Source organism: Lagenorhynchus albirostris, chromosome 1 (genome assembly GCF_949774975.1).
Source record: "Lagenorhynchus albirostris chromosome 1, mLagAlb1.1, whole genome shotgun sequence".
NCBI classification, from domain to species: Eukaryota; Metazoa; Chordata; class Mammalia; order Artiodactyla; family Delphinidae; genus Lagenorhynchus; species Lagenorhynchus albirostris.
The window spans coordinates 122354365-122379525 of NC_083095.1; the positions used below are offsets into that span (position 1 = coordinate 122354365).

Below are 25161 nucleotides of genomic sequence, written 5' to 3' on the forward strand. Positions count from 1 at the left end.
CACATTTAACATCAGTAAAAATGGAACAAGAAAGATATAACATCATCTATGTGGTACTCCTTCCAAAAATGTAGAGGCTGAAACTAATCATGAGGAAACAATCAGACAAATCCAGACTGAGAGACATTCTGCAAAACAACTCACCTGGACTCTTTAAAAATATTAGCGCCGTGAAAGAAAAACAGGACTGTTCTACATTAAAGGGGGCTGAAGAGACATAGCAACTCAGGGCAACGTGTGATGAGTGATTGGATCCTGGATTTTAAAAACGTTAAAAGGGACACGATTGGACAATTGTGGAAATCTGAATATGGATGTTTTATTACATAATCGTATCAGCGCTACATTTTCTGAGTGGGAGGATTATATTGTGGTTATGGAAGAGAATGTCCTTCCTTTTGGGTCATGCATGTTGAGGTGTTTTGGGGAGAAGTAGCATTATGTTTGTAACTGTTCTTCAAATGGTTCAGCAAAAAGAATATCTATATGTGTAGAGTGAGGGAAAGCTGAACAGTTGATAAATCTAGGTGAATTCTTGCAACTTCTCTGTAAGTTTGAAATTTTTCAAAATCAAAAGTTGGGGAAAGTAAAACATAATATTTATTATGGTAATTAGCAGAAAAACTAAAAATTGTTCAGAGTGGTAGTCATTGGGGAGTAACACTGGAGTGGGTGGAAAGGGAGACTTCTAGCTTTCATTTTATATTTTTTGGACTTTTTTTGGTTTTGCTGTTTCTATATTTCTTCTATGATCAAAGAAAACTAGGTTAATCAATAAAATATGTACAACAGAGGTTGCTCTGAGAATAGCATGCTTGTGTCAGTGGAGGTCTCTTCATTGCAGAAAAGAATAAATATTATGTTTAGTACCCATTAATGCTCATTAAGCCTTTAGACCTGCTAATGAGTGCTGAAGTTCTTAGAACTCAGTCAGTCTTCCTCAGCCTCATTTCTACTCAGCAATAGCACTTATTAAAGGGCATTGTATTCTTTTTTTTATTTTTTTATTTTTTTTTTTGCAGTACGCGGGCCTCTCACTGTTGTGGCCTCTCCCATTGCGGAGCACAGGCTACAGACGCGCAGGCTCAGCAGCCATGGCTCATGGGCTCAGCTGCTCCGCGGCATGTGGGATCTTCCCAGACCGGGGCACGAACCCTTGTCCCCTGCATTGGCAGGCGGACTCTCAACCACTGCGCCACCAGGGAAGCCCAGGGCATTGTATTCTTTTCTTAAATCTTGCTAAAAGAAAAAAATATCGAAAGACAACCCACAGAATGGGAGAAAATATTTGCAAACGAAGCGACCAACAAGGGATTAATCTCCAAAATATACAAACAACTTATCCAGCTGTATATCAAAAAAACAAACAACCCAATCAAAAAATGGGCAGGGAACTTCCCTGGTGGACCAGTGGGTAAGAGTCCACGCTTCCAATGCAGGGGGCCTGGGTTTGATCCCTGGTCAAGGAACTAGATCCCAAATGCATGCTGTAACTAAGACCTGGTGCAACCAAAATAAATAAATAAATAATTTTTTAAAAAATGGGCAGAAGCTCTAAATAGACATTTCTCCAAAGAAGACACACAGATGGCTAAAAAGCACATGACAAGATGCTCAACATAGTTAATCATTAAGAAAATGCAAATCAAAACTACAATGAGGTACCACCTCACAGCAGTCAGAATGGCCATTGTTAAAAAGTCTACAAATAACAACTGCTGCAGAGGGTGTGGAGAAAAGGGAACCCTCTTACGCTGTTGGTGGGAATGTAAGTTGGTGCAGCCACTATGGAAGACCGTACGGAATATCCTCAGAAAACTAAAATAGAACTACCGTATGATCCAGCAATCCCACTCCTGGGCATATATCCAGAGAAAACCATAATTCAAAAAGCTGCATGCACCCCAATGTTCATTGCAGCACTATTTACAATAGCCAAGACATGGAAGCAACCTAAATGCCCATCAACAGAGGAATGGATAAAGAAGATGTGGTACACATATACAATGGAATATTACTCAGCCATAAAAGAGAATGAAATAATACCATTTGCAGCAACATTGATGGACCTAGAGATTATCATACTAAGTGAAGTAAGTCAGACAAAGACAACTATCATATGATATCACTTATATGTGGGCTCTAAAAAAAACGATACAAATGAACTTATTTACAAAACAGAAACAGACTTCGAAAACAAACTTATGGTTACCAAAGGGGAAATGTTAGGGGGAGGGATAAATGAGGAGTTTAGGATTAACATATACACACTACTATATATAAAATATGTAATCAACAAGGACCAACTGTATAGCACAGGGAACTCTACTCAATATTCCGTAATAACCCATATGAGAAAAGAATCTGAAAAAGAATGGATATATGTGTATGTATAACTGAATCACTTTGCCGTACACCTGAAACTAACACAACATTGTAAATCAACTATACTCCAATATAAAATAAAATAATTAAATTTTACAAAAGAAAAAATTTTGCTAAGAGTAATCATCACTAAGGTGGAGACATATGAAGATGTAAATATCCTTCAGAAGAGGATGAAAATGACAAAATGAATAGAATCATATCTTGATTTTTATGTCCTATTTTATTTTACCAGTTCCTTGTCAATCTACCCAGCCCCTATTTTAGTCTACAAAATATTTAAGGAAGCTAGAAAGTTTCACATTCTATTCTATCTTTCAATTCATTTTAATCAGTGCAGAGAAATGACTTGCCTGAATCAAACGCTGACTATTGGTCAACCTTAATTGGAAACCAGGCCACTTTCCATATATCCTAACCACATAGCCTTGACTCTGATTCTCCCATGCTATGTGAGTGTGAACAGGTCACTCAACATCTCCTGGCCTCCATTTCCTTACCTAGAAAATCAGATAGTAGGATTAGGTTAACACGGAGTTGGCCCCCATGATCCCTGATAGTAGCCATGTATTCCACTTGGAGAAATGAAGGTTCAGCAAAGCTCTGCAACTTGGTAAGATTCACCCTTTGAGGCAACCTTGAGCTTGGCACACGTATTCATTTCATATTCTGACTCATCTGAACAGACCTTACCTTAATGTAGCCAAGGAACACAATGTGACAGCTTCGGGAATCCAGCAACAAGGAAACTCAGCTGATGTGAGGCAGTTTAGTTCAATTAGCTTAATCAGAACAACAGCAACGACAAAGACCTAAGAACCATAACATCCCTTAAAAAAAAGAGAACAACTAATAAGCTTTCCTAAAGGGTCATAATCATTTTTAATTCTGCAAGAATCAACGGATTAGTGACCTCGGACCAAGCTCAACATTAATCACTCCTGTGGTTGTTAATGATGTAAATGAAACCTTGGAAGCTCCAGAAAGCCAGCATCCACTGTGGTAGGTAGAAAGTTAAAACCAGAAGGTGCCTTAGAGATTATCTAACACCTTATTTAATAGAAGGAAGAAGGAGGCCAAAAGAGGGGAAGTGACTTTTACCCAAGTTTACACGTGTTCAGGGAGGGGCCAGGATTAAAGTTCAGGCCTCCTGACCCCTAGGCCGGTGGGCATTCCTCGTAGGAAATGCCAAAGACCGAGGTCCTTGGTAAAGCTGAATCCCCTCATTATGACCAAGGTGAGCCTGAAATAATTCAACAAGAAAACACTGTGGGAGACAAAGGGAGCATCTAAAGAAGATAGGAAATATTAGAAAACACATTCATGACAACCAAGAATATGAACAGTGTGCTACAGAACTAGCCCCCAGGAGTTTGGATAAAATCAAAGGAAACTTCCCCAAAGGGGAAAGTACATTTTATTTTATTTATCTCCCACCTTAATATATATATATATTTTCAGACTTCCCTAGTGCGCAGTGGTTAAGAATCCACCTGCCAATGCAGGAGACACGGGTTTGAGCCCTGGTCCGGAAGATCCCACGTGCCGCAGAGCAAGTAAGCAGAAATTGAAACAAGATGTAGAGAACAAACGTATGGACACCAAGCGGGGAAAGTGGCGGGGGTGGTGGTGGTGTGATGAATTGGGAGATTGGGATTGACATGTATACACTGATGTGTATAAAATGGATGACTAATAAGAAAACAAAAATGCAAACCATATATGGTTTTTATACAATTTAAATAAAAACTCTGATTTGTAAAGGAAGATTATACAGCTTTTGAGGACATGGGTTGGAATACTTTTTAAATGTAATTAATCTAAAATAAGCCAGGCAGAGGGAGACAAATACTGCATAGAATCACTTATATGTGAAATCTTAAAAAAAAAAAAAAAAAAGTCGAAGGCTAGAAACAGAGCAGAAAAGTGGTTGCCAGGGCAGGGCGGGGGGGCGGAAATAAGGAGAGGTTGGTAACAGGGTACAAAGTTTCAGTTATAAGATGAATAAGGTCTGAGGATCTAACGAAAAACACGGCGACTGTAGTGATAACACTGTATTGTATAATTGAAATTTGCTGAAAGAGTAGAACTTAAGAACTCTTAAGAACTTTATCCCCCCAAAAAGGATAAATATATGAGGTGATGGATGTGTTAATTAATGAGATGGGTGGGATCCTTTCACAATGTACACATACATCAAATCACCACAATGTACATTTTAAACGTCTTGTAATTTTATGTCAATTATACCTCAATAAAGCTGAAATAATAGGTCAAAAAATAATAATAATACCCAATATTAATTAGTGCAGGACAGGGAAACAAACCCCCATTCGTGGTAAGATATTAATTGGTACAATTTCTTCAGAAGGCAATTCAGCAACCAATATGTGTCAGAAGTGTCAAAATTACCATAACCTTTGGCATCGTTAATTCCACATCCGAGAAAGGCTTCTGTGATAATCACCCGTCAGAACAAAGGCGCAGACTGCAATGCTCCCAGTGTGATGCAGCCCAGTCAGAGTGGTGGTGAGTGTGCCCTGAGGGCGCCCTTAGGCAGATCCCTGGCGGGGGCAGAGAACACCCAGGACAGCTGACATCAGGGCTCTTCAAGAAGTCTTTCTCTTCAACGACCAACTGGAAACCTGGAAGCCCGCGCTTTGCTGCCATCTAGTGGTTCCGAGGTAACAGCACCCAGCCAGGGAGGAAAGTTGCTGCCTCCAAGCACCAAGGGGCTTTCTCTTCTTTTTTTGTGGCCTGCGGGATCTTAATTCCCCAACCAGGAATTGAACCCGGGCCACGGTAGTGAAAGTGTCGAGTCCTAACCACTGGAAAACCAGGGAATTCTCTCTCTCCTCTATTTTTATTTAACAGACACTAATAAACCATTTACTATGTTTCAGGCATTGTGCTCAGCACTTATAAGCATTCCTTCTTAATCCTCATACCAGTCCTATGAAATATCATCCTCATTTTACAGATGAGGGAACTAAGGTACAGAGAGGTTAGGTAACTTGGCAAAGGTCATACAGTGGCTAAGTTCTCGATTAGAATGAGGTGGCATGTTGGCAGCAGGGCCTGTCCTCTGAACCACCTCCATTGTGAGGCTCAAAGGTCTGTGTGATACTAATAGCCCTTAGAGAGAACTTTATAGCCCACACAGCAACTGCTATCCTCCCCGTTCCCCTAGCTCATCTCTCCCAAACAAGTTCACACAGGGACTGAGTTCACCTCTGCCCTATAGGCAGCCTAACCTGAGTCAAAGACAACCACTGGCCCAGGCGAGATCCAGCGGTTTTTTTAACATTTTAATTATAAAATATTTTATATATTAAAAAGATGTAAAAAATAACAGATACTCAGCACCCACCTGCAGCTTAAAAAATAGAGTTGTTTCTAGTAGTGCTGTGTCAGTGATAAGGTTCATCCCTCATGGTTCACTGGCTTGTTTTCTGTCGTTGTATTAACACGAGGGACACCAGCCGGGCTATGAATGCAAGGCCTCTATTACAGCAATCCTTCCCCTTCCTAAAAGAGAGTCCTCCCCTAATTACAGTTAACTGTATCCTGCTCCTGCTGGAGACATCAGCAGTTTGGGTCACATAGCAGTTGCTCCACAGTGGAGCTGAGAAAGCTTCTGATTACTTAACTAGATAGTGACTCCCAACCAAGGCTGTGAACCCCTGGGCTCTGAGGAGTTCTTAAAGGAATGGGAGCCCAAGGGCTCAGCTAGCATGATTTAGAGACCAGGATTATTTACTCCTTAGCAAATCCATGAAAGTGCTGGAATCACTTGCAAAGTTTCATGTGAGTGTCTCTTTTCTCTAGGGAAAGGGTCCGTTCCATATCTTTTATAAGATTTTTAAAGAGGTCTGAGACCTTCCAAAAAGGTTAAGAATCATCCCTACAGATCAGGAGCTGGCAAATGACCCACAGGCCAAATCCAGCCCAATGCGTGCTTTTGTACAACCCACAAGCTAAGGATGGTTTTTATGTTTTTAAGTGGTTGAAAAAAATCAAAAGAAGAATATTTCACTACATAAAAATTTTAAGAAATTCAAATCTGTGTCCATAAATAAATGTTTGTTGGAACACAGCTATGCTCATTTACATATTGTCATGGCTGCTTTTTGTGCTACAAAAGCAGGGTTGAATAGTTGCAACAGAGATGCAATGCTTGAAATTTTACTATCTGGCCCTTCTCTGAAAAAATTTGCTGACCCTGCCAGCAAACACATTTTGTGAATTTACGGACCTCTATTTTTCACTTGTATGTAGATGCTGTTACGGTTGATAAAGTACAAACTCATTTAAATATAATATTAATGTAGTGGACATTAGTCATCAGACTACCTTAACCCTCTTGATGTATTTGAGCAATTCCTACCATGTAAGTCTTGCTGGGAGATAGACGGACTCCTCACACAGGCCAGATACTCCTTTCTCCTCCCTCCCTGGCAGCCAGGACATGGACATGGGACTTGGGATCAGTCCATTAGAGACCCCATCTAGGACTTTGCAGCTGGAGTGAGTCACACAAAATAGCAGGGATAGAAGAGATATCATTCTGACAGTAGCAGCAAGTACAGCAGTTACAGCTAACTTCGAAGAGCAGCAGGGCCAGCAGGATGGGGGTGCCTGCAGCAGTGACACATTTCTGGTTGTACCATCACTGGTTTCCTCACCAGACAGTCCCTTAAGGGATGATTTTGTCTTTGGTTCTGGTTGACTAGCCTCCATGTCTGCCTGGCTAGGACAAGCTCAGACACTAGACGGGACAGCCTGCATCACTCACTGCCTGCAGGGAAGAGGGGGCTGAATGCAGAGGTTGGTAAGCATGAACTGAAGGAAGACAGACAATGGCTGATCCATCTTTGTATCCTTAGCACCTAAGACAGTGCCTGATACTTAAAAAGTGCTAAGTATCTGTTGGTGAGAGCACCAGTGAGTAAGTGCTTGAGTTGGTAAGAGCATACACTAGGGATCTCTGACTTCAGTCGACTCCAGCCACCTGAAACTGGCAATGAGACTTTCATGTATCAGGGTTTCATTAGAAGATATAAAGACAGCCCTACTCTTTAAGCCCTAGATAAGGCTCCAGGGATGAGAAACGGTCAGTACTTGGGGGTCAATGTGTATTTGACCCTGGTCTGTGAGCCTCAGAGCCCACTCAGATGATGTTTGTCGTATCTTGTAGAGGCAGACAGCTGGTCAAAAAGCATTTGCGTGTGCACGTGTGCAGTGGGTGGGAGAATTCGGGACAGGGTGTTTACCAGGTACTATTAGCTCTTGCCCTGGATGGCAGACTTCCATGAAGCGGGAAACTTGGTGCTGGTCCTAAGGACCTTTCCAGTGGATTTGTAATTTAGAAAGAAGTGATTACCATGATGACTAAAAATCAGCAATATTTTATTACTTCTGGATCTATTTATGTATGCTGGATAACCAATTTTTAAAGATCTGGGAAGAAAGAGAGGAGCCAATGAGAGCTTTCAAAGCAAAAGATTAAGAATCGACAGTGACATTGCCACAAAGCTGGTGCTCTGATGCCACAATGTTAGTGGTTTTTCTCAAGAGAGGAAGATCACGGGGATGAAGCTCTGCTGGGGTATTCCCACAGTGCAGAGCCTCAGCAGAAGCCAAGAAGGTTTGGGGTTTTTTTTTAATTAATTTATTTTTGGCTGTGTTGGGTCTTCGTTGCTGCGCGCGGGCTTTCTCTAGTTGGGGCAAGCGGGGGCTTCTCTTCGTTGTGGTGCGTGGGCTTCTCATTGTGGTGGCTTCTCTTGTTGTGGAGCACGGACTCTGGGTGTGTGGGCTTCAGTAGTTGTGGCACGTCGGCTCAGCAGTTGTGGCACGCGGGCTCTAGAGTGCAGGCTCAGTAGTTGTGGCGTACGGGCTCAGTTGCTCCGCGGCATGTGGGATCTTCCCGGACCAGGGCTCGAACCCATGTCCCCTGCATTGGCAGGAGGATTCTTAACCACTGCGCCACCAGGGAAGTCCCCAAGATGGTTTTAATAGGACTTCTATAACCAGTATGTTGTGTAAGAATTGATTTTATTTTTGTCCCCCACTAATCCTTCGAAACTTTGTTGAGAAGGCATGATCCTCCTCTGCCCATGGGTGAAGACTTAGGCAGACACATGATTTCTGTCAGATTAAGTCGTCTTGTCACTTTTAACCATACAATCTCATTACACTGAATTATCTAGTCACATCTAATAGTTAGAACTACAAACTTGGCATCAACTCTTTCCTAACTTGAGCTTGCTTCAGGCTTGAAACCTCCAGCGGAGCCATGGGATGGGGTCCTCTGCTCTCTCCTCTTTCCACCTCTTCAACTTCGCCACTGCGGGAGCTGAGGGAGGGAGGAGCACCAGAGATGGGACAGTTCTTACGTAGCTGCTTGGCTTCGTGCTCTCTCTGCCTGATGATTAGAGCTGGCTCTTTCTCTTAGGTTGGCACTTTCGTACGCTTACCAGGCGTTCCCGCTGTGCCCCCTGACCCTGGCAGAAGCATCTCCATCCTGGCTGCTCACTTGCCGTCTTCTCTCCTCAGTCCCTGGGCACCAGGCAGTACACCTCCAGACCCTTTCTCTGAGGTCTCCTTGGCCCTGCTGATGGCTTGTTGAGCAATGTCAAATATGACCCCATAGCATGGTCCACGAGAAACACTTGTGCATCCCAGGACTCTGTCATCAAGGCAGTTAGCCTTGCCTTTCTCTCACCCTCTAGATTTCCTGGGCAGGAGTCAGGCCCCAGCCTTCAGCCCACTTCTGCTTGCTTTCTCAGGCCTGAGTCAGGCACCACTTTTCTGGGTCTCTCAACTGCAGAGGACACATTTCCAAACTCTCTCGAGTTGTCCCCTTGAAATTCCCCTCAGCGGATAGCGGTAGAAGGTGTCATTTCCTCACCCTTCCACCAAGATGGGGGTTGGAACTCAGCATAGCAACAGCTTTAACCAAGGAAATCTCTTCATCAATCTTCCTACCAAATCCTCTCTGTTCTCTCAAAACTCATATTCTTGAAGTGGATAAAGGGGTTCAAGAGCCATGGAACAAGTTCTCATGTTTTCCCCTTAGAATCCTCAATTAAATTTGAGGCAGAAGAGTTCTATTCTAATACCTGTGTATTAGTTACTTATTGCTGCATGGCAAATTACACCAAAACTTAGTGCTGTAAACAATAAACATTTATTATCACTCACAGCTTCTCTGCATCAGGAATTAGGGAGTGGCTTCTGGCTCAGGGTCTAGTGAGGTTCCAGTCAAGATGTCAGTCTGACTGAGGCTTCACAATGGCTTCCAACGTGGTTCCCTCACATGGTATGCAAGTTGGTGCTCGTTGTTGGTGGAAGGCCTCAATTCCTCTCCATGTGGAATTGTCCACAGGGCTGTCAGAGTGTTCTTAGGACATGGCAGCTGGATTCCTGCAGAACGAGCAACTCAAGTGATCACAAGGTGAAAGCGGTAACATCTCTTATGATCTAGCCTCAGAAATCACACACTGTCACCTCTGATTCTTTTTTAGTCATGGCAACCAGTTCTGGTTCAATATGGAAGGAAACTACAAGGGCATGAATATCAGGAATCAAGGATCATTGGTGGGGGGGGCACCTTGGAAGCTTCCTAACATACCCTGTTACACTTCAAATGACCACTGTCCCCTAAAACAAACTGAACAAGGTACAAATAAAGAAGAACCCATTGACTTAGATTGTTTAATCAAAATTTCTTTGGGGACTTCTTGATCTTCAAAATTATATATGTCACCTGGCCCTCTTCACATTTGTTCCTTATCTATAAATGGGTCCAGGACTCTTCCTGAAGGAAGTCAGGGCCCAGGCCTGATATTAAGGGTTCTTTTTGGTTCTCCTATCTCTGTTTCTACATAATAATCAGAAAATAAAGCTTTGGAAATATCTTTTAGTGCTAACATTTACACTAAAATTTACAATTAAATAAAAACATTCTAAGGTGTATACAAGAATCATCTCTGTTTTATTTATTTACAGAGTAATGATTTAAACTGAATACATTTGGGCACAGTAGATATTTGACATGAAAAGCAGTTGTATCAGAATGGGCATCAGAAAAATAGCAACTCATCTGACACATAATTACTAGAAAATATTTTTCTGTCGATCATTTAAGTGTTACAAATCCTGAGAATGTTAAACACTGAACAAACTGGGTACTACCTTATAATTAAATCTTGCTTGGAAATCATCCTTTAAAAAAATGCACTGAGGTACAAATCACCTACATATTAAACATGAGTCTTTTACATTTTACAAAGAGTTTAAACAAATATATCAAATGATTCCAGGTCAATGGCTCTTAAAACAGCTATTAGTCAGGTTCAAGGACACACTGTTCCACGATTTCCCGTAAATTGGGGTTCTCCATCGCAGCTGCCACTCGTTCTTTGTCATTTATCTGCTTGTTGACTACAAAACACACAGGCAAAAGTTAGCAGGACTATGTCAATACACAGCAGCAGACAGTAATTTTATTAGCTTGTTAAAACAGAATTTAACACCTTGAGAACTTAACGCAGGTTTTGGCTAGTTATTCATTAGTTTTGAAGGGGAGACTTAAAGAGAAAAAAATCCCCTGTAATCCCACTTTTGCTTTTCCTAAATCCCACCTCTGTTATTTTTAAGCGGCTGCCACTTTATTTCTCTCTGTAGGCTAGAGATCCTTTATACAAAAATGCTTCTCTACTCCCATTTTAATACATTAACCCAGGAAGACAACACCTACCCCAAGATTCCCTAAAGTTTTACTTGCTGGACCTTTGATTTCAATTTCAAGTACACAGCTTTCTATCCTGCCACCAAAGAGAAGAATCAAGCTCTCTTTAGAGCTTATAATTCAAAGTTCCTAGAGCTGGATATTCCTCACAGATGTGTGGCCACTGGCCTAAACCAGTCAATATCCACAGGGCTTACTCTAGTTACACTTCAAATGACCACTGTCCCCTAAAACAAGCTGAACAAAGTACAAGTAAAGAAGAACCCATTAATTTAGATTGTTTAATCAAAATTTCTTTGATTAAGGAAAAGCTTAGGAAAAGCTAAGAGCTGATTTTGTTCTTTTTTGCAAATGACCCAATAGATACATGGCTGGCAGAATAACGTAATACCCAAGATAAAGTACTATATGAAGTTGTTTTCTAATAATGGTTCAAAATTCACTTACTATCTTCCTCCGTTGAGTGGGTTCCTTCAGAAATGTAGATTTCCAACTAGGAAAAAAATACATTAAAAGCAAAACATTTAGAGCATTGTAAGATGAGTGAGGTGGAATGTACAATGGACTCAAGAGTCTAGGGATGAAAGCCCAAATCCTGTTTCCATCATCAAAGACTTGGGACAAATCTTCACATTCTTCTCTAAAATGAGGGCTGAAGTTAGTAGGATTTTTTATTTTGGTCATATGGGGAAGGCCCACGGCGGGTATTCCCATTCATTATTTTTTAATGAATACAAACCTACAATTTTATACAAGTGAGATCTCATACATGTTTTACTCAACAATATATATCCCCTGCACTCTACCTCTTCCTCCCAAATCAGTATCTAAACTTTCTCCCTGCCCCACCCCACAAGAAAGCCACATTAATAATCTAGTGTTGGGGCTTCCCTGGTGGCACAGTGGTTGAGAGTCCGCCTGCCGATGCAGGGGACGCGGGTTCGTGCCCTGGTCCGGAAAGATTCCACATGCCGCGGAGCAGCTGGGCCCGAGAGCCATGGCCGCTGAGCCTGCGCGTCCGGAGCCTGTGCTCCGCAACGGGAGAGGCCAGAACAGTGAGAAGCCCGCATACCGCAAAAAAAAAATAAAATAAAATAATCTAGTGTACTTTCTTCCATATTTTTCTCTATACCCACATAATTTAAGATTTCACACACACACACACACACACACACACCCCCAAGGCTAGAAGTTTCTTTTTATTGTGTACTTTACAAAAATGGGATCACAATATATAGTTTTCAGTACCCTCCTTTTCTCATCTACTATTATCTTGATAAATTTATTCTCAAGTACAATACTGGTTAAGCTATCTCTCCTGGTCCTGCTGCACTCACTCCCTTAAACTAGCTAACCTCCAAGAACCAGAGCTTTTGAGACAAACCCACAAAATTATTGCAAATCTTGTGGTAAATAAATCATGCTATATGATAAAGATATGTCTATTTTTCAGGGAACATTGGAGCATGTGATCTAATTCGCATATACTTATTTACTACTGAGATAAATGTTTTTCATGAGGGGGAAAAATCATAGCCTATTATGGCTCTAAGAGACCCTAGAGACCATTTAGTCCAGTCTTCTTTAAAAGACAAAACACCTTATACATTCCCCCAGTGGCATAACACTTAACTCTTATTCTAAACAACAAAGGAAGTGGTATAAAATCACTCTATACTCATTTACTTTGGCTTAAAATTATGCACGACTCATTATTCTGAAAAATGGTAAATAAAGGGGAAGAGTCAAGCATTTACCTTGCTATTCCTATGCAAACTATACCTCAGGGTAACCAAACAGTTGGTTTGGTCCACAGAAGATTCTAAATTTGAGAGGTTTCTTGTGGCCCTTTTTAAGTGGTTCTTAATTGGTTTTAAATTTTTGGATGAATATTGTCACCCATCAGGGAAATGCAAATCAAAACCACAGTTAGATATCACTTCACACATTCTAGTGATGGCTATAATGAAAAAAAGAGATAATCATGATAAGTATTGGCAAGAATGTGCCGAAATCAGAACCCTCATAGGCTGCTGGTGGGAATGTAAAAGGGTGAAGTGGCTATGGAAAACAGTCTGGAAGTTCCTCAAAAGGTTAAACGTCGAGTTACCATAGAATCCAGGAAGAAAAGAAATGGAAAACATATGCCCTCGGTGGAAAAGAAATGAAAACACATGTCCACACAAACACTTGCACACAAAGGTTCATAGCAACATTATTCATAAAAGACAAAAAGTGGAAACAACCCAAATGTCTACCAAATTATAAAACAAATAAATACAATGCGATATCTACACAAAAGAACAGTACAAGGCAAGGCAAAGAATGAAATACTGATACATGTTATGACATGAATGAATTCTGAAAATATTATTCTAAGTGAAAGATGCCAGTCTTAAAAGACCACAAATTATATGATTCCATTTAAATGAAACACCCAGAACAGGCAAATCTATAGAGACAAAAGTGGTTGCCTAGGGATGGGAGACGGTTTAGGAGAAATGGGGAATGACTGCTAATTGGTATGGGTTTTTTTACTGGGATGATGAAAATGTTCCAAAATTGATAGCAGCGATGGCTGCATAATTTTGTGAATATACCAAAAAACATTAAATTCTATACTTTAAATAGGTGGTTTTATGATATGTGAATCAAATCTCAACAAAGCTATTATAAAACAACAACAAAAAACACATTCCTTACCTTATGTTTAAACGGTAAACACCGCTGAAGTTTAACTCTTAAGCACAGCCCTGCGGAGGAAAAAAAAAAGCCCCAATTATCTCTTCTTATTGGTTCTTGAAAAAGCATACAGCTGCGTCTAGGTGTCTCTATACAAAACAGTAGCTGAAAAGAGCTTAGGCTCAATCCAATGTATGCCTCCGTTGAGCCTAGCACCTTTACCTAGCAACTTTAATAGTGATATATCTTACGAATTCCTCATGATAATCCAGTGAGCTCGGTATTGTCAATCCCATTCTACAAATTATGAAACCAAGGTCACAGTGTAACTTACCCAAGATCAAAGAGCTAGTAAAATGACAGAGTTGGGACTGGAACCCGAAACCACTGCAAAACGCAGGTCATTTCTGCTGTATCAATTTGCCTTCCATCAAAGGCCAATTCACTCATTAAACTTTATTGAATGCCTGCAACAGGTCAGGCCACACAAAAACTTAAAACCGGGGCGTCCCTGGTGGCGCAGTGGATGTGAATCCACCTGCCGATGCAGGGGACACGGGTTTGTGTCCCAGTCCGGGAAGATCCCACATGTCGCGGAGCGGCTGAGCCCGTGAGCCATGGCCGCTGAGCCTGCGCATCAGGAGCCTGCGCTCCGCAACAGGAGAGGCCACAACAGTGCGAGGCCCGCGTACCGCAAAAATATAAAAAAAACAAAAAAACTTAAAACCAAGTAAGAGCCACTTAAAAAGCACCACAAGCGGTCTTCCCTGGTGGGGCAGTGGTTGAGAATCTGCCTGCCGATGCAGGGGACACGGGTTCGAGCCCTGGTCTGGGAAGATCCTACATGCCGCGGAGCAACTGGGGCCGTGAGCCACGGCTACTGAGCCTGCGCGTCTGGAGCCTGTGCTCCGCAACAAGAGAGGCCGTAACAGTGAGAGGCCCGCGCACCGCGATGAAGAGTGGCCCCCGGTCGCCGCAACTAGAGAAAGCCCTCGCACAGAAACAAAGACCCAACACAGCCTAAATAAATAAATTCATTAAAAAAAAAAAAGGACCACAAGCAATCTCTCAAATTTGGAATCCTCTGTGCCTGCAGGGTACAAATAGAGTTGTTTCCCTAAAACAAGCTCCTCTGAAGTTCAGTTTATCACCCCAATACCAAGTCACAGTTCAATATTGTTTTTTTCCAGTTGAGACTTCCAAGAGAAATTAAAAGTCAGCTTGGAACAGAGCCTCAGTGCCAATGTTTCACTTCTCCCCCACCATAAAATATGGCATACAATTTTAACTAAGTCTACACCTCTAGACAGAGAAGATAAACCAAGCTGCTCTTATTATGAGGAAAAAGTGTCTCAGTAATGAGTTTTTGAAAAATAGGGTCAGACTGAATCTCTAGTTCCCTGGCTTTGCAGGTTTTTATTTAGAGCAATTTATTTCCTCTCCCAACTAATATCAATACATAAGGGCTTGTTACGTTATAAGGAACATTTTCTTAGTATTTTGGTTTGATTAAAAATAAACAACAATAACAAAACCCCAAACATAACACAGCAAAACATAATTGTTAGACTACCTCTCTTTTGGGGAGGTATGAAATTAATTTGCTTGTGGTTTTCTAAAGTACCACTAGGTTTTCTAACAGAATCATCTGAAAAATTCCAGAGAAGGAAAAAGAATTAAATGAGCTACAATGAGATTGGGCCTACCTTAGAGTCTACAACACAGTAATTCCATAATAAATATTAGGGAATTCTAAAGAAAATATATAATTTCCTTAAGAAGGGTCTCCCTTAAAAAAAAAAAAAGAAGAAGGGTCTCCCTTTAGAGTATCTATCTGCCTTAAAGCTTATCTGGAGGGTTGTCCTTCCTCTGCTCCCCCATTGTCTCCTTAATTTGTTTCTTGAGCATCCTCATGTGTTCTCGTCACTGTTGGTAGGTATTTTACCCATAAATAATAACTGTTTTACAATTCACAAAGCACTTTCTTGAATATCAGTATCCTCAAGATAGGCAGTATAGCATAACTGAGACAGGTAATTTGGGTTCAAAAGTGGCTCCACTACACACTAGCTGTGTGACGCCAGGCAAGTTACTTAACCTCTCTGAACTTCAGTTTCCTTATCTGTTATACAAGTATTATAATAGTACCACTATATATAAGGTTGTTACGCACGAGGAGTAAATATAGTCATGCTTAAAACAGTAGTTGATGCATAATAAGTATCCAGTAAATGTTAGCTATTACTATTTTATCATTTTCATTTTACAGCCAGGAATCAAGATGAGTGATTTGTTCCACATCACATAGCTAATATGTGGCAGAGCTGGAAGCTAAATCTAGACTCCAAATCCTATGCCCTTCGTATCCTGCCTTCAGCCATTCTTGTTTAAGTCAACAGAAAAGATTATCAAGTGGTTTTTCTGCCCTACCCACTCACCCGCTTTGAGTCTTCCTTGTCTTTGGAATGATATACCAGGGTAACTGAGTAGGTGACAACCTAAGCAGTCAGGGTGGAACTCTGACTCAGATGCCTTTCTCTGCTTAGTACTACCTGCTCATAGGAAATGTCTCCTAATGCATCAGCCAGAAAGAGGACTCCCTTCATCGAGTTTTCCAGTCATGTTGCTTGAACACGATTACTATGATACACTACCATACAACCTTCTCAAAAGCCAATGGTCTTAAATGAAACCCATATCAAAAGGGCCAAAAAAGTGACAAAACTCTGTCAAAAGGTGTAGAGATCTGAAATTCAACCATAATCTAATCTTGACACCTTTACAGTTATTTTTATTTCATGTGCTCTCTCAATCTTTGTCCACGTAAACAGTTTTTTAAAATAACTGCAATCATAACGCAAATTCAATTTATCATTCAAGCTTTTTCATCCACTCTCACACAGATACTTTGATTCCTTGATTATATTCATCATTTTCAATAAAAATAAGAAATGCCATTATTTTTATATCATTTCAGTATTAATCGATACTATAGTTTCTTCCAGGATTTATTATCATAAATTTACTACATATGTTTTGTACATGCTACTATTTTCTCCTAGGGAATTATTTCCTTAATTCCTCGGTCAAAGAGTATGAACTTTTTTTTTGGCTATACCACGCGGCTTGCGGGATCTTAGTTCCCTGACCAGGGATTGAACCCGTGCCCTTGGCAGTGAAAGTGCAGAGTCCTAATCACTGGACCACCAGGGAATTCCCTGTGACTTGCTAATATTTACCCAGAGACTTAAAAATATTTCTACCATATGACCCAATAATTCCACTTACAGAAATTTATCCTGAAGTAATAACTAGAGATAAATAAAAATATTTATGTGTAAAGCTGTTCATCATAGTATTATTTATAATTGTAGGAGGCTAGAAGTAGTCTAAATGGTTACAAAAATGATGACCATATAATTATATGACCATATAGTTGACCATATAATTAAACAATAATATTTAAGGAGAACTAAAAAACATTTCTCATCTACTTCATGCTTTCTATTACTTAACCCTTACAACTCAGTAGTTACCCTTACTATCAGTATTTTACAGATAAGGAAATAGGCTCGGAAAGGTTAAGTAACTTGCCCAAGACCAAAGAGTGACAGAGCTGACAGAGCTGGAATTTTAGCCTAGAGCACACATTCTAATGACAACTTTTAAAAATTTTCTTCTTTATACTTTTGTGGAATTTCAAAATTATTGCCAACAAACATGTTACTTTTATAATTTAAGAAACACAATATAAATACTACTTTTTGAAATCTGTTTTCGATATCTCTTGATTCAGAAACTGTCCAATGACGAAAAATATGTATTCAAGAATGCTTTTTCTCGTATTGGAATTTTATAACCACAATAGTATCTATGGATTCACAGATCATCTAGTCTCTCAAGATGTGCCCCATATGCTGGAAACCACTACTTGAGGGATCCGAGGTCCAACAAGTGAGAAAAGAAAGACAACTCACAACAATAGTAGAAACAATAATAAAATATTTACCTTTCCAATCCTTTTTATAAATTTGGCTATTTTTAAATAGGTAATATAGTCTCAATGTTCAAAAGCTTAAAAATATAAAAAGTTATAAAGTCTCCCTGCCACCCTATCCCCATCTGACCAGTTCCCACCATCACTAATGCCCACACCCATCTTAGCTATTCATTTCTTATGTTTTCTTTATGGATATGCAATCAAATATAAATGTATATTTTTGCTCTTCTTTACACAAATGTAGCAATATTATACTTGCTTTTATTTCCAAACAGCATGTCATAGAGATCTTTCCATATTAGTATATGGAGAGCTTCTTCATTCTTTTTTATAGCTGCATAGTATTCCATTGTTAATAAACACCATCACTGATCATTTAATTGGTTCCCTACTGATCAAGATCTGGTTTGAAATAACCTTTCTTTACCTTCTTTTTAACAAAGTATACATTCAAAGATATCTATTGTATATCTCACAGCTAACTAATCCAAAATATTGGGAATGCAACCTCTCAAAAACAAAACTACCTGAAAAAATACCCTCCCACCAGGACTTCTGCCCATGCTACATAGAAGCCAAGAGAGCAGCTAAAAGGAGAAGATGGTAAGGACAGCAGTGCTAGTCTGACAACACCCATTCCGATCTCCAGAACTGAGGAGAGGAGCTGGCCCACACTCAGGCTCCATTAATTGTAGAGAAGCAGCATGGTATAGCTAAAGGAAAAACACACTTAAAGTCAGGAGACCTGGAATTGAGCCTCAGCTTCATCATTTCCTGCCTACATGATGCTGAGCAAGTCCCTTAAACTCTCTGAGCCTCAGGTTCCTCATCTGTAAAATGAAGATAATATTGACCCTCTCATAGGCTAATTGTTGAGAACTACAGAAGATATTCTGTAAACCATAAAGTATGATACATGATGCTAATTGTTACTGCGGGTCAGTATCAGCTAGAATAATTCAGAATTAATATATAAATATCTTTATCTAAAACCTTACCAATAAGAGTCGCCAAAGAGCAATGAGGTACTGTTGGCGTGAACCTGATAATAACCAAATAGTCTTCTTCATTTATCTCCTGAACCTCCACACAACTTTCCGTTACCACTTCCAGTTCTTCTAAAGTATTGGGCTTCTCTGGGTCCCGGATAGTTCGAATCAAATCTAAAGAAACATCAGAGAAAAGGTTTTATGTTAAAACATGAATATTCTAAATACAAACAATTTTGCCAGTCCTAATCCAAACACTGACTTCTTTTTGTTTGAGCAAATACTACAGCCACTCCCCAGGTTTCTGACAGAAATTTCCACTACTAGTGTCCTTTTGAGAAAACCATTTTCTTGGATTATTACTACCTCATGTCCAGTTTCTTGGATCCAACCTTGCAGAGAGAATACATGAATGGGGAAAGTGTCATAGAAGTTCAAGGGAAAAAATAACTTAGTTTGGGAGAATGCAGTATCGGGATTTATGGAAATGGAATCTGAATCAAGCCTTTAAAAATGGGTAACATTTTGGGGAATTCCCTGGCGGTCCAGTGGTTAGGACTCCACGCTTCCACTGCAGGGGCCCAGGTTTGATCCTTGATCAGGGAACTAAGATCCTGCAGGCCACACTGCGCGGCCAAAAAAAAAACCCACAAAAAACAAAAACAATAAAATGGGTAACATTTCAATATTTGCCATTTAAGGTGAAGGAAAGTAAAGAACAAGTTTAGTTTGCACGGAACTCAGCATACGGGAAGAAGTTATTAAGAGTTTAGGCCAGCCCATTAAGGCTCTTCTAGAGTCAGCAACAGGCAACAGGATGTCCTCAAGAGGTTCTGAACAAGGGAGTGACATGGACAGCATTACACTGTCAGCTGGTAGACTCAGAACTAAAGAGCAGAGCCCGGGATACCAGCTGAAAAAGCTGGGCCTAAAACAGGGACATGACCATAGCAATAGAGAGGAGGGGAAAGACGAAGAAGTAATTTCAGAGGCAGAATCAACAGAATCTGACAACTATTTGGATGTAGAAGACAAGGAAAGGGAGAAAAGGAAGATGACTAAGATTGTAAATCTAAGCGCCTGTGAGAACAAAGATAGAATTAAAAAAAAAAAGAAGAGAGAACAAAGGAAGAAATTTGGGTGGGGGCTGAGATAAACAGGTTAAATCTTATATATAATCATTCTGAGGTGCTTAAGGGGCAAACCAATGCAACATTCCAGCAAACACTGAATTATGGCATAAGGTTTAAGAGAACCAAGGCTGGAGTGGCTGTTGAACTCATGGGATTCACGAAGAACAATGAGTAGAACCATAGTTTTCAACCTTCGCTGAACAATGGAATCACTAGGAATGTTTCAAAACAAAAACAAAAACTGGTGTCTGAGCCCTACCAGGGATTCTGATTTAATTGATTCACAGTATGACCTGGGCATTGAGACTTAAAAAAATTCTTCAGGCTGTTCTTATGTGAAGTCCAGTTGGAGAATCACAAATGTAAAGGGAAAGAGAACCAAGTATGGATCTGTAGGAAGCACCAAATTTGGGGATCAATAGGAGGAAGAAAAGCAAAACGCAGCATAAAAGGAAAGAGGGGATGGTTAACAACATCAAATGCTGCAGAAAAGGGCCTTCCCTGGTGGCACAGTGGTTAAGAATCCACCTGCCGATGCAGGGGACACAGGTTCAATCCCTAGTCTGGGAAGATGCCACATGCTGTGGAGCAACTAAGCCCGTGCACCACAACTACTGAGCCTGCGCTCTAGAGCCCGCGAGCCGCAACTACTCAGCCCATGTGCCACAACTACTGAAGCCCGTGCACCTAGAGCCTATGCTCTGCAACAAGAGAAGCCACCGCAATGAGAAGCCCGCGCACCACAACGAAGAGTTGCCCCCGCTCGCCACAACTAGAGAATGCCCACGTGCAGCAACAAAGACCCAACAAAGCCAAAAATAAATTTAAAAAAAAAATGCTGCAGAAAAATGCAGGTTAACGAAAGCTAAAGCCGGTCTCAGAAGGTCACCTGTAAGAAAGCACTTTCGGTAGAGAGGTAAAGGCAGAGGCCAGCTTGCAAAAGGGGAAGTGAGAAGGAACTGCAAATGTAATCCTAGGGCTTTGACAGGGAAGGAGGGAAGAGCAAAAAAAGGACAGTGCGTTTAGAAAAAGCTACAACAATGACAAGGATAAGGGAAACTTGAGTATGTTTTATAGCCCAAGGGGAAGGATCAAACAGAGGAAGGAAAAAAAAATAGAGGAAGAGCCACTGAAATTTCAAGGAGGGGAGTGGAGGAGGCTGGTAAACTAAGCAGAAAGGAATGAGACCAAAGATGTGGGAGGCTGGGTTCGAGGTGGAGAGGAAAAGATTTTCTTCTTACCCTGAGGTTGTAGAAAAAGATGGAAAAGGAGAATGATAAGAGAAATAGTGAGGTAGAAAAAAGCAGAGGGAGTTCACATGCGACAGGCTTGATGTTCTCAAGCCTGAGGTTTTGTTCTATTACTCACAGCACCCCTGTAATCAGAAATCCAGCTGGGAAAAACAAATCAATCAAACTCTATCTTCTCCCCAGCAACTCCTGAGCTTATCACTTGATTAGAAACAGAATTTGAAAAGGGAAGCAGGAAAAAGAGGCTTCACAAGGCTGTGAAACACGGGGCTCAGGGAAACAGGTTTTTTTGAAAAGGAATTTTTTCCCTTTCATCCTAGGCCTTTTCCCTGTAAGGCGCATATATACAAGCTGCATTATATTGTTCATATCTTAAATAACTCTGAAATTAAACCTCACGCCTTATTTAACTTCTCTCCTTTTCTAGTGATTTGCATTTATTTTTTTAGAAAGAAAGCAATGTTGCTCTCCTCACATTGCTCCCTTGACTTAAATTCTTCTACTGGCTCTGCACTGATATTAAATTCTTTATTTATATTTAAACCTTCAGGATCCAGTTCCAACCTGCTATGTAAAACAATTTTTGACCACACCTCCCTCCACCTTTAACCACAAACCCTACCTGTACAATGATGATGGTTCCAGGGGTTGAATAGTGAATGTAAGTGTGTGTGCGTATATGTATATTATATATTATACATATATAACTCACTGTGTGTGTATTTTTTTTTGTACTCCAGTCTTGGGTGTGTTAAAGAACTATAAGTTCAAGGCCGGGCTCTTGAACTTATAGTTTACTGCTTTACTGCTTTGTGGAGATCATTCCACTCACACTTGTCACCTGACTGGGTTTAAGTCCTGCCCCTAGCAAGAGGTAAACCAGATTAACTCCGAAGGTCTTTAACATCCCTGGCTTCTTTCTACGGGTCTATAATCCTTACCTGCATTATCTGTATTCTTGTGGTTATACTTTTACCCTAAGTCAGCAGGAATCTTTGAACGCTCGTTAGATCCAGTCGTTTTAGTTTTCAAAAACAATACTAATAAGTCCAAAAAAGGCAAGTCATAAAGCAATTATGAAGTGATGAAAAGCGCATTAAGTTTGGAATCAGAAGACAAGAGCTTTGGTTTTTGCTGTTTCTTTACTGGCAGAGTGGCCTCCAGGTAGTTGTTTAACCACTCTACACCTTTATTTCCTCATCTGTACGATGAAGATGGTTCCAGGGGTTGAATAGAGAATATGTGTGTGTGCATATATACAATATACGTTATACATATATGTAACTCAATGTGTGTGTATTCCTTTTTGCACACCAGGCTTGGGTGCGTTAAAGAACGATAAGTTCAAGGCCGGGCTCTTGGGGACCTCTGCCTACGGCCTCTGCAGCAGAAGAGGGTGGCTGTGACCTTGGGCCAGTCCCCAACTCGGCAGTCAGTCAGCAGTACCCTCGGCGGCGGAAGGAGAAGTGTGTGTCCAGGGGCTAGGAAGGAAGGAGGTTCAAGTAGGGCAATCAGGCCAGCTTTGCTTCCTAACCAAACACCCTAGACGCTTGCTCTGCCCATAAGTCTTGAGATAGCCACTAGAACGTGGGGGAAGACAAGGGAAATGAAGCGTTTGAGACCTCCAGGCTCGGCCTGCCCCGGGTTTAGCAAGAGCCTGGGTCCTAGAAAGACCCACATGCCCGTGTGACTTAGGACTCCGGAGAAAAAGCTTCCTACGTTCCCGGACGAGATCTGGCAAAAACTCGAGTCTCCACTCTTAACCCTCAGGTGAGGCCCTCGTTACCCCCGCCTCCACGTATACCACCAAATGCTGCCCTGGGTAAAATTAATTACCATAAACTTCTAGCGCTTTCTCTTCCATGATCCGGGGCTGCCGGGCAGCTCCCCGCTCAAAGAGGCCCGACAGCCACAGGACTCTGCTCAGCGTCCAGGAGAGCAGTCCGGACACTCGCTCCATCCTTACGCTCCGCCATCCCTGGCGACTGTCCCACCCGAGCCACCGTCTCTCAGCAGCGAGCCTCGCGACTTATCAACTTCCTGGTCTTCAAACGGGCCAAGAGAAGCCTAAAGGTCCGGGGCAGAGAATAGGCGGGACCGGACGGAGTATCGCGAAGGACCTAGGTAAGGGAGCCACGAGAACTACAAGCCCCAGCATGCTTTGCTCGGTTTCGGCGGAACAAGGGAAAAACAATTCCTAGAGGCCCATGAGGCGCGTTGCGTGCTGGGTCGTATGGGCGTTTTCTTTGGAAGACGGCGAGCTGCAATATGGGATCTGTAGTCTCCAACGGTGGGCGGGGGCAGGTAACGGTCTGTTAACCGCCGTTAATTGCCTCACTCAGCGTCTGGATAAGCTAAAGATGAAACCCTGAAGAGGTAGGGGAAAGGAGATCTTGATTTCTAGTGCTGGAAGAGCGTCTGCACGGTGACGCCCTACTATTATTTCTCCGAAGGGGCCGCTTCCTGTCAAAGTTTTCTTACGTCCTAGTCAGGCCGGAAGTGAGTTTCCGTCGCGGTTAAACGGGATGTCTTTGGAGCCTAGTAAGGGTGGTTAGGCGTGGCGGGAGGAGGGGTTCCTTTTTGTTTTCTCGTCTCATAGAGACTCAGGCTAGCACAGCTCCCCACTACGAGCTGAGTATTTCTGCCAATCGCCTTCAAGATAACTTAGAACGAGAGAGCTTTCCGACTGTCCAGTGTGTCCAATAGTGACATTGGAGATCGCCATCCTAAAAAGAACGTCTTAAGCCCTCCGGTTTGGTGGCAGTGATGGATGCCAGTAACAAGGTTGATGATGCTAATTTTACTTTTATCCATCCATCCCTACAGTCAAATCTCAAACCTTTATTCGATACTTAATTTGCCAGACTTGGTCTATAGACGCCAAGGATACGAAGATAGGACACGGCCCTTACCCTCAAGCAGCTCACAGACCTGTGAGGGAGCCAACCCCTGATGTTGAGGAATTTGCAGTTTCGAACAAATGAAACCTTTTGTCAAAGGTGATGACAAGTTTCGTACCATCTCTATTTTATTTTTTATAAATTTATTAATTTTATTTGTTTTTGGCTGCATTGGGTCTTCGTTGCTGCGCAGGCTTTCTCTAGTTGCGGTGAGCGGGGGCTACTCTTTGTTGCAGTACACAGGCTTCTCATCGTGGTGGCTTCTCTTCCTGCGGAGCACGGGCTCTAGGCACGCGGGCTTCAGTAGTTGCAGCATGCGGGCTGAGTAGTTGTGGCTCGCGGGCTCTAGAGCACAGGCTCAGTAGTTGTGGCGCACACGCTTATTTGCTCTGCGGCATGTGGGATCTTCCCGGACCAGGGCTCGAACCTGTGTCCCCTGCATTGGCAGGTGGATTCGTAACCACTGCGCCACCAGGGAAGCCCTCATACCATGTCTATTGAGAGGAAAGTAAGGATTATCTTGCTGAATTATCCCATGATAACATATCCCATTTATCTTTTTTTAATAGATATTTATTGGAGTATAATTGCTTCACAATACCGTGTTAGTTTCTGTTGCACAACAAAGCGAATCAGCCATATGCATACACATGTCCCCATATCCCCTCCGTCTTGAGCCTCCCTCCCATCCTCCCTATCCCACCCCTCTAGGTCATCGCAAAGCACCGAGCCGATCTCCCGGTGCTATGCTGCTGCTTCCCAGCAACCAACTGTTTAACATTCGGTAGTGTATATGTCAATGCTACTCTCACTTTGCCCCAGCTTCGCCCTCCCACCCCATGTCATCAAGTCCATTCTCGATGTCTACCTCTTTATCCCTGCCCTGCAACTAGGTTCATCAGTACCATTTTCTTTTTTTTTTTTAGATTCCATGTATATGTGTTAGCATACGGTATTTGTTTTTCTCTTTCTGACTTACTTCACTCTGAATGACAGTCTCTAGGTCCATCCACCTCACTACAAATAACTCAGTTTCGTTCCTTCTTATGGCTGAGTAATATTCCTCCCAT

General features: G+C 41.6%; 1 protein-coding gene across 5 annotated transcripts; it reads right to left on the bottom strand.

Moving 5' to 3' along the window:
- Positions 1–3118: 3118 nt before the first annotated feature.
- On the bottom strand, positions 3119–23304 carry CIAO2A (cytosolic iron-sulfur assembly component 2A). 5 transcript variants are annotated; one of them, XR_009540979.1, is made up of 6 exons: positions 23028–23304; positions 18818–18982; positions 13841–13890; positions 11585–11630; positions 9589–9810; positions 3119–3215 (listed from the first exon to the last, which is right to left on the bottom strand). XR_009540979.1 is itself a non-coding variant. In XM_060151525.1 (5 exons), exons 1-5 carry the CDS (start codon positions 23149–23151, stop codon positions 9674–9676), a joined length of 522 nt encoding a protein of 173 aa, XP_060007508.1. In that variant the 5' UTR covers positions 23152–23304; the 3' UTR covers positions 9561–9673. The 5 variants fall into 5 exon arrangements, 4 of the variants coding, with proteins under 4 accessions (XP_060007508.1, XP_060007528.1, XP_060007514.1 ...); XM_060151525.1 differs by lacking the exon at positions 3119–3215 and having other exon boundaries at positions 9561–9810; XM_060151531.1 differs by lacking the exons at positions 3119–3215; positions 9589–9810 and adding an exon at positions 10361–10830 and having other exon boundaries at positions 23028–23294.
- Between the last annotated feature and the right edge of the window lie 1857 nt (positions 23305–25161).